Source organism: Manis javanica, chromosome 12 (genome assembly GCF_040802235.1).
Source record: "Manis javanica isolate MJ-LG chromosome 12, MJ_LKY, whole genome shotgun sequence".
NCBI lineage: Eukaryota > Metazoa > Chordata > Mammalia > Pholidota > Manidae > Manis > Manis javanica.
The window spans coordinates 62,038,095-62,047,500 of record NC_133167.1 but is presented as its reverse complement, the minus strand read 5'-3'; the positions used below and the strand labels follow the sequence as shown (position 1 = coordinate 62,047,500).

General features: G+C 53.1%; 1 protein-coding gene across 1 annotated transcript; it reads right to left on the bottom strand.

Moving 5' to 3' along the window:
- Positions 1–3,805: 3,805 nt before the first annotated feature.
- Positions 3,806–7,237, bottom strand: DLX2 (distal-less homeobox 2). Its single transcript, XM_017661923.3, has 3 exons — positions 6,523–7,237; positions 5,818–6,002; positions 3,806–5,303 (listed from the first exon to the last, which is right to left on the bottom strand). Exons 1-3 carry the CDS (start codon positions 6,914–6,916, stop codon positions 4,896–4,898), a joined length of 987 nt encoding a protein of 328 aa, XP_017517412.3. The 5' UTR covers positions 6,917–7,237; the 3' UTR covers positions 3,806–4,895.
- Between the last annotated feature and the right edge of the window lie 2,169 nt (positions 7,238–9,406).

Below are 9,406 nucleotides of genomic sequence, written 5' to 3'. Positions count from 1 at the left end.
GCGGGGTGTCCGGCGGCAGAGCGCAAGCTGCGGGGACAAGAATGGGAGGAGAAGGGGATATTGGTCCGCCCGGGCTGCTTGCTTTAGGAATTGGAACTCAGTGCCAGAGCTCTGCGGAAGTTCCGAGCAGCCCTGCCAAGGGGTGGAGAGGAGCGGGCCAGGCACCCTCACTCTTCGGCTTCCCTCCCCTGCTTCCCAGCGCTTGTCGTGTCCTGTCTCTGGCCTGATATTTCACGAGAGCAACGGGAATGGTATTACAATGAAGATTTATGTGTGTTGCGAGCGCCGCTGGTTTCCAATGCAGGGAGCCGAGATCGTTGCTTCCTATTTCCATTTTTTCATTCGCGCGTAGGTGCGGGGGGAGCGGGTCTGAGAGGCGGAGGGTTGATCACAGGGCCCCGTGTCTCCGGCGGGCCACCAGACTGTGAGAAAGGGGTGCCAGCGCGTCGGCCCCGGAGGGGCTGCAGCCGGCCCCGCCTACCCAAGTCAGGCTTCGTTTCTCCCTCGCTGCCCCCTACTCCCTCTCCACTTCCTTGTTTCTGGGACCTGGGCTCATCCTTGCTTTCCCTTCTCTTTGCCCTTCTCCTTGTCTGCGGAAACGCCCCCTTCCTCTGGCCCCTGCACCCTCCTGCCCTCTGCCTCGCAGGCTTCCCGGAGAAAGGAATGCCCTGGCCCGGCCAGACCCTGCCGCCGTCGGGTGCCACGTTCGGTGACTCCGGCAAGTCTGTTGGGCCTTGGCCCACCCGGGAGCTGGGGCTGCCCGCCCTCCTGGCTCCCAGGCTTACTCATGCCAAGGCCTGTTGTGTGATTCCAACTTGGGTTGACATTCCCTGCCCCGGGCGCTGCAGCGTAGGCCTCTTAATCATCTTGTCTGCTGCAGATCCTCGACACCAGCCAATTTACTGCTCCGTCTGTCCTCGGTGCTTTCAGGAGGAGGAGGGAATGTGTGCAGTGTGTGTGTGGGGGGGGGGCAGTCAACCGCAGGAGGAATACTGGCACCAGCTACTGGCACTCAAAGAAAACCACGGAATTTGGAGCTTGGTGGGAGTGAGGGAAGGGGAACAAGGCGAGACAGGAATGAGGGTCTACTAGGAAGCCGCTCCTTAGAGAAGCCAGAACCTAGGGGTCCATAGGCTTCAGCCCAGGCGTTTCTAGCCTGGGAAAACAATGCAGGAATGCAAACGGATACGGGATTGTGTGGCCTTCCTGCCTCCCCCAGATACTCAACTCCCTGGATCACACTATGTTTATAACCAGATTCGATGCAGGCCACAAAACAGTATGGCAGAAAAGTCAGGATTCCTCTGGGGATGATAACACTGAGCCTAGAAAGTTACCCCCATCCCATTTCTGTTTTTTGGCAGAGACAAGTTGAAGACACACAACAAGGATGACTGAATAACCATCCTAGAAGGGAGGAGGTCTGGATCTGGCAAGCAGGGCTCTATGGCATGCCCCCAACCTCTTCTCCAGTAGGGATGGGTTCCTTCAGAGTGGATGGCTAAGGCTCAGGCTTTCATATAAAAAGGGGCCAAAATATATAAAGAACTCATATAACTCAACACACACACACACACACACACACACACTCCGATTAAAAAAACGGAGGATCTGATTAGACATTTTCCCAGAGAAGACGTAGATGGCCAACAAACACACAAAAAGATGCCCAACATCACTAATCATCAGGAAAATGCAAATCAAAGCCACAATGGGTTATCACTGCACATCTGTCACATTGGCTAGTATTGAAAAGGTAAGAAATAACAAGTGTTGGAGAGGATGTTGCAAAAAGGGTCCTCCTGCACTGTTGATGATAATGTAAATTGGTGCAGTCACTATGGAGAATGATATGAAGGTTCCTCAAGAAATAAAAGATAGAGCTACTATATAATACAACAATTTCATTTCTGGTTATCTATCTGAAGGAAATGAAAGCACTAATTGAAAAGATATCTGCACCCCTATGTTCACTGCATTATTTACAATAGCCAACATACGAAAACAAGCTAGGTGTTCATTGATAAATGAATCAAGATGTGTGATGCACACACTCAAATACATATATAATGGAATATTGCCCATATAAAAGAATGAAATCTTGCATTTGCAACAACATGGGTGGAACTAGAGGGTATTATGCTTATGAAATAAGTCAGACAGAGAAAGACAAATACCAAATTTCACTTGTATGTGGAATCTAAAAAAATAAGTGAACAAATAAAACAGAAATAGACTCATAAATGCAGAAAACAAACTGAAGAGTGCCAAGGGAAGGGGGTCGGGGGATGGGCAAAATAGGTGAAGGGATTAAGAGTTACAAACTTGCAGTTATAGACTAAATATTATGGGGATGAAAGGCACAGGATAGGAAATATAGTCAATAATATTGTAATAACTTTGTTATGATGAGCATCTTGTAATGTGGGTAAATATGGAATCACTATGTTGTACACCTGCAACCAATATATATTATATATCAATTACACCTCAATTAAAAAGGGGTGTCAGAGCTCTCTCAGCCCTAAGTTGCTGCTCATCCACATAAGCTGAAGTTGGAAAAGCATCTAGATAACCCTGGGTTTCATAATCACAGGCAAAAATAAGGCCTCCCTATTTGGAGGCATTGGAATAAAATAATATACTAATAACAAAAATATATCGACTGCTTACCATGTGCCACACACTGTGTTACACCACCGACTCATTAAATGCTCACAATAACTCTGAGATAGCTGCCATTATCTCACCCTACATAATAGATCTGCAAACTACAGCACAGAGAGGTTAAGCAGGTAGCCCAAAGTCACACAACCAGTGACTGAAACCAGGAACCCTCCAACTACAGGCTCCAGCACTTTCAAAGAAAGGGACTTTTAGTTCCTGCCTTCATTAACAACCGGAACCTGGTCTTTGCAGGGAATGCCAGAAGAGTAAAGTCACTTCCAAAGCTGGAAGCTAGTTGGGTGGCACCCAAGGTAGTAAGCAGAGCTGAATGATGTATGGACCTTTCCTCAGTAAGAGTGTGAGGTGGAAGGATGCCACTCTGACAGCAATGTGCAGTCTTTGAGGAGTGTGCATGTGTACATATGCAAGTTTGTATATCAGTGTGTGAAACTGAGTGTGCATGTTTGTTTCAGTGTTACATGTGTAAGAGTGTGATTTAGTATGAGCATGTGTCTGTGCTGAGTGAGTGTGCGAAGGTACAGATGCGACTGTGAAAGTCCCAGTGTGTGATTGTATGCTAGCACAGCGCTGTGTGCCCTGCATTCCAGAGCAGCCAGCCAAGTCTCCTGGGGGCCTGGGTGATTCATTGAGTTCTCGGCTCAGTCAGCTCCAGAACTGCTGCAGGGCAAACCAAGGGGAGGTTCCACGTAGGGCTCTGACCCCGGCTTCGGAAGCGCTCAGGCTCCGACTGCAGGTTCCCCGCGGCGGCTCGGAAGCCCTGCCTAGCCGGCACCGCGGGGGCGGGGGCTGCAGAGATTGCCCAGGTGTGGGGAGGGGGCGCCGGCGCCGGAGGGGCCCGGCGGGCCGGGACTGGAGCCGAAGGGCGCTGAGTGACTCAGAGCCGCAAGTTGGCGAACCACGCGCCAACAGAGCGCCACCACACTGCACGGCCCCGCGCCCAGAGCGCCTGTCCTCGCGTCGAGGTAGCTCAAGGCACTCGCAGCCTCAGAAAGATGTAAATGTCACAGGTGGCAGACCAGGTTCCCCGCCTGGGCAGCGGCTCTAGCTTCCCGGACGCGACACCGAGGAAAGTGCGCACGTATCCAATGAAAACAATAATTTATTTAAATAATCTCTTCATATTGTAAAATCAACATTAAGGGCATGTTGTTTTCATAATAAATAACCCCAAAATACCTTTCATTTCGAGAACAAAGACTCTGGGATGAGATAAAACAAATCCAAATCAGTAGCTTAGTTTGAGAAAAATTTCAAAGGGGAAAAATAAAATGGAGGGGCTGCTAAGGTCACTGCTAAACCGGTTTTCACAAGTGGGCCTTTACAAAAAATTCTGAAAAGATGCCTATTTTGATACAAATAAGTTAGTGGAAAAATCTGCACAGACACTTTTATTTACAAACGATGTCGAAGTCCAGCCTAATAATCCTGAATAGGTTTTAAAAAAGATAATTTGAACACGTTTTTTGCTGTGTCCACATATTAAAAAATCATTTTTTCCAACATCAAAATGAGGTCATCCGCAAAGGCACCTAAACTTTTAAAAAAATAAAAATAAAAAAACTCCACTGGTGATGGTTGAGGAGAGAGCTGTGGGAGCGTTCCTGCGGGACAGCGAGGCGAGGGGTGGAATGAGGGATGGAATGGGGGATGCAATGGGGGATGGAGGGGTGGGGGCTACAAGGTCTAGAAACCGCAGGGCAGAAAAAAAGCGACGGGCCGCTGGGGTCTTGGGGGAGTGTGGGGGAGGGCGGGCAGGCCCGCGAGGTCAGTGACCTTAGCGGACTGAAGCCGAGCCTGGGGGCGGGCGGGGAGAAAGGAGCCTCAGAGCATCCTGGAAGTCTCGCGGGCCGGGGAGGCGACCCTCTCCTGGACTCAGCTCGCCGCCCGCGGCTGGATGGCGCCGGACCGCCGCGCCGGGTGGGAAGGGGAGGGGAGGCAAGTCCAAGGCGGGGCTCTGGTCTGAAAGGCAGCGGCGGCTTGCGGCCTTCACCAAGCCGCTGCCGGGTTCCTCCGAGGGAAGCCTTGCAGTTCCCAGCCGCTCGGCGACTGCGCGGGGGAGCAGGGCCTGGGGCAGGACGTCCAGGACTGCACCCCCAGGAGCGGTGGGTGGCTTTAGCGGGTCGGTTTGGAGGGACCCTCCTGCTCTGCGGCCAAGCGCTAAGGATAACTGGTCTCTGCTCTCTGTCCCTGGCGCAGTCTCCCTGGCGTTAGAAAATCGTCCCTGCGTTCACCGGGGCGCCCCCGCCGCCGTGGTGGTGGTGGTGGTGGTGGTGGTGGTGCGGCTGCGCGGTCTGCGTCGGGTGCAGCAGGGGCGCTGCGGCCTGCAGGTGTGAGGTGGAACCCGAGGCCTGGGGGTACCACGGGTAGTTGCCCAGGAAGGCCGAGGCTGCGCCGCTGGGGCTGGAGCCCGAGCTGCCGGCGCCGCTGCCGCCACTGCCCGGGCCGCCGCCGCCCATCCGCTGTGGCGCGCCAAAGTCCCAAGAGGCCGGCGCCGAGACCGGCGGCGACGCACACGGTGGCGAGGCGCTGGCCCCGGGGTGCTGCTCCGAGGGGATCTCACCACTTTTCCACATCTTCTTGAACTTGGATCGGCGGTTCTGGAACCAGATTTTGACCTTTGTGGGAAAGGGACCCGAGCATTAGTGGAGGAATCTCGCTTGGGAAAGGGGACTGGAGGAAGCGTTAAAAGACCGGCAAAAGGTGGGCACCGAGCACCCTGGGCAGATAAGCGGATCACCTGCCGCAGCCTCGGAGGCTCGTCGACGGTTCCCACTCCATTGGAAGGTAATTCCAAAAAGTCCCAGACAGCTTATGTGTGCGCTGTGGCGACGGTGACATCGGGGGAGGGGGTCAGGAGAAGCAATCATTTTACCCGCTTAATCAGTAGCACGCGGAAGGACAACGTGGTACCGGGTTTCTACCCACCCCCGTCCTTTCGTTTTCTCACACGTGGCGGTCCCCTGGGGGATTTCAGCATCGGGCGAAGAAGTTTACGCCACCCAAGGTTCGGGCCTCGGAATCCTTAAAATTACTTTTAAAATCCTTTAAAAATTGTCCTGAACACTCCTGCTTACCGGCCATCCCATACCAGAGCCCTCCTCGTCTTCTCCCCAGTCCGCGAGCCCTCACCTGAGTCTGGGTGAGGCCCAGAGACGCCGCCAGCTCGGCTCGCTCGGGCAGTGCCAGGTATTGAGTCTTTTGGAAACGCCGCTGAAGAGCCGCCAGCTGGAAACTGGAGTAGATGGTGCGGGGTTTCCGGACTTTCTTTGGCTTCCCGTTCACTATCCTGATTTCAGGCTCGAGTTCCTCTTTCTCTGCAACCAAAGGGAATCTTGAGAACAGCATAACTAGGGCAGCCTAAAAATTCCCGCTCTCCGGGAGAGCCCTGCACGGGACTTGGCCTGAGCCGGGAGGCGGCTTGGTGGAGACGCTGCGCCGCGCTCAGGCTCAGCTTCGCAACGCGGAGATCCGCGCCGCCCCTGACCGGAAGCTAGGCGCTCCAGGGAAGGGGAAGATAGGCTTGTACTGGAGAGAAAGGAGAAGCAGGTGGTAAGGAAATGAGGTTCCCATGAGGCATGCACTGTGCACGTACGAGGCCCCTGAGGCCTCCTGGTCCCACCAGCTGAGCACCGAGGAACGTACTCGGTCCCCTAGGCAGACTGGAGCTTGAGGTGGATAAACGGCGCAGGGCGAGCTGGGAGCAGGCAGTGTGAGGAGCCAGGGTCCCGGACCGATCCCTGCCCCAAACACTTATCCCACCCACCCCACTGTTTTATCCCACCCATGCCAGTAACTAGACCGACTTGGCATACTAGACGCCACCGCTATGCATACCAGGTTCGTTGTTGGTCGGGGACTGATTGGTCCCGTAAGGAGCGTAGGAGGTGTAGGCGGTGGTGTAGCCTAGGTCGTAGCCGCTCTTGGCAGAATAAGGGACATCGTTGAGGCCGCCGGCGTGGTACTGGTAGGAGCCCATGTGCGCGTAGGGCGAGCCGCCGCCGCCGCCGCCGCCCGCCGGGTGCTGCTGGTTGGTGTAGTAGCTGCTGTCGGTAGCTGTGGACACCGGGAGAGTGGGCGACTCCTGGGGCTTGTGGAGGCCGCTGCGGTTGCTGCCGCCGGGGCCCGCGCCGCCGCCGCTCGGGGGCTGCTGGTGCTGGTGGTACGTGCTGGAGGCCGTGATCTGGGTCGAGTGCATATCAGCCACGAGACTGTCAAAGACTCCAGTCATTCTGGCCCGGGACGGGAAAGAGCAAGAGTGGCCGGAGCGAGGGGGGAAGTGAGGCGCCTCCTCCGTTTTTCCCTGTCCCCTCCAGCACCCAATGTAATTACGGGACGGGGGGATGAAAAGAAATGTGGCAACGGTCTAGACAACTCCTCCTCCGGGGGAGGCGATTAACGCGCACTGCTCGGAACCGCTGCCGCCGGCTGCATCCTCTTTCCGTCTCTTTGCCCTCGGCTGCTAGCCCAGCGCGGGCCCGGGCAGGGGGCGGGCCGTGGAGGGGCAGGAGTGGCGGGGCCAGGCGTAAGCAGGTGAGCAGCCCACGGGAGCTTTACGGCTGTCTGCTGGGAGGGCTCCTGCAGGGTGGGCATAATAACACTCGTCACGTGAGCGCAGGAGACGTCACCTAGCAACAGCCAATTGGAAGCTCCAGCCCTGGGGCTGCGGGCGCCCAGTAACACTGCGCTGGGAGGTGGGTGTCAAAGGGCTCGCGCTGGGGCCGCTGTGGTTGCTGGTGCAGACAGGCGTCTGCTGAACGTGAGCAGCCACGCAAGGGGCTGGCGTGGGCGGAAGAAGTCGGGATTGCGGGCGGCAGGGCAGATGTGAAGGAGACTGGCTTTGCACCTCAGAGGAAGAAGAAATGGGGTCCCTCATCCCATTTTATGTACACGTGCCAACCAGTTCCAGTCATTTGTACATTCATGTCCGAGGTCAGCTTTCAAACATTAAACAAAATAAAGCTGTGCATAGAACCGGGCCAACAAGTCTAGCTCCGCTTTTACGTGGCGTATCTGGCAGTTACTCTTGTCAGCCGCTCGGCACTTGACATAGTCAATTGACTTAAATCACCCATAAACCACGTATAAATAATACCTGCTTCCAGCCTACCCACAGGGAGGATATTAGCTCAATTAATTAGATAATATTTAAACAAATTTTCCTTGTTGCTTGAAAGAAAAGGTAAATTAAAAGGTATTATTGCTAATGATATACTTGAAACCATGTTGCTTCGTACTTTCTTGACACACTGAGACGGAGTAAATTATGTATATTTGTTGTCACCCGAAAAGCATCCCGGGGATTTCCTCTCTAGGCTGGAAAGCTAGGCCAAACTGACCAAATGACCTTCAAAGTTCCTTCCAACTCTAAATTCGATGTTTTTACAAACAAGAAAATTAGATAATAACTTACGTGAGAAAGTATTATCGATCCTGCAAGTCCTGGTAAACTTAAGAAACAAATAGAAGAAGTCTTCTGTCATGCACTTACAGTTTTTCACTTGAGGACCCTACAGTTTTTCACTTGAGGACCCTGTTCTGCGTGACATTGTAATATCTTCTCCTTTTAAATCTGAAGTGGCGACTTCTTTTATATCTCCTTTTACTGGTGTTTTGGAACCATTGCCCGGAGTTGAGGGGGACGCTCGCCTTTACTTGCCTCGATCAGCCCTTCCTGCCGCAGGCCTGCCTTGTGGCGCCACCTGCTGGACATACGCGTGGTTGCGGTGGGCCTAGTAGACGGTCTAATAACGCAGAGGCGCCAGCTTCTGAACGGCCCCCAGAAGAACAAAATAGTAATTAAAAGCCACAAAATTGTGCTAGTGCGCGCCATCTGAAACACTTCTTCCTAAAGACATAACATGTCGTTGAAAGAACTTGTTACAACAACTGCCTAATGGGAAACAAGTTGATACCTTTAAAAATATGATCTTTGGTCTTCTTCCCCAGAAAAGGCAAGTGTGTAATTAAAACTCCAGCATCCACAGAGTGCACCCTCTGGGGAATAATGAGGAAGGTAATCCGCTCTCACATCTGCCTGGATTTAGTTCCCAGCCTTCCTTTTGGTTAAGGAGGGTCCCTAGATGGGGAAGAGTGAGCTGGTTCGGTGCGTTTTGGGAGGCGGGGCTTCCCACCACCGGACTGCATTGCCTCCGCGCTGCGCCCAGCCTGCTGCTTTGTGGGCCCCAGTTACACAATCAACCTTTCGATATTTAATTAGGATTGCTTCTCTGCGTCTTGACTCCAAATCCCAAATCTTTCGGTTACCACCGTGGCAGCTGCTTTTACCTAATATAGAACATTTTTACCCCCGAAAATGACGTCTAGAAGAGCCAATTGAGTAGTCTTGCCTTTGCTCCTTTGTTTCCACCCTTCAGACTGACCTTCAGACATTTTCATGATGGCACACGTTTGTTATGTTTTATTATCTGTGAGAACCTCCATTAATATTACCTATGAGAACCCTCCTAAAGTTTAGATCAGCTGAGATCTGGAAAATGGCAGATTCCCCAAAGGAAATGTGACCTCAGTTCCCCTTTACCTGAAAAACAAGGGGTTGTGTGTGTATGTGGGGGAAAGGACCGGAGGCAATGTGTGTGTGGCGGGGGGAGAGAGAACTTAAAACTACATTTGGAGAATCAAGTAAAGACTTGAGACTTTAATTCTGATAATCCAGAAACAAATCTGGGTTTGCCCAAATTATCTGATCACCATACCACAA

Excerpts from the sequence above, each read along its gene's own strand:
- DLX2 (XM_017661923.3), bottom strand. The coding sequence starts at position 6,916 with ATGACTGGAGTCTTTGACAGTCTCGTGGCTGATATGCACTCGACCCAG. Across the intron at positions 6,003-6,522 it reads CCCGACCAACAACGAACCTG|AGAAAGAGGAACTCGAGCCT; the intron begins GTATGCATAGCG and ends CTTTGGTTGCAG. Across the intron at positions 5,304-5,817 it reads TGGGCCTCACCCAGACTCAG|GTCAAAATCTGGTTCCAGAA; the intron begins GTGAGGGCTCGC and ends TTTCCCACAAAG.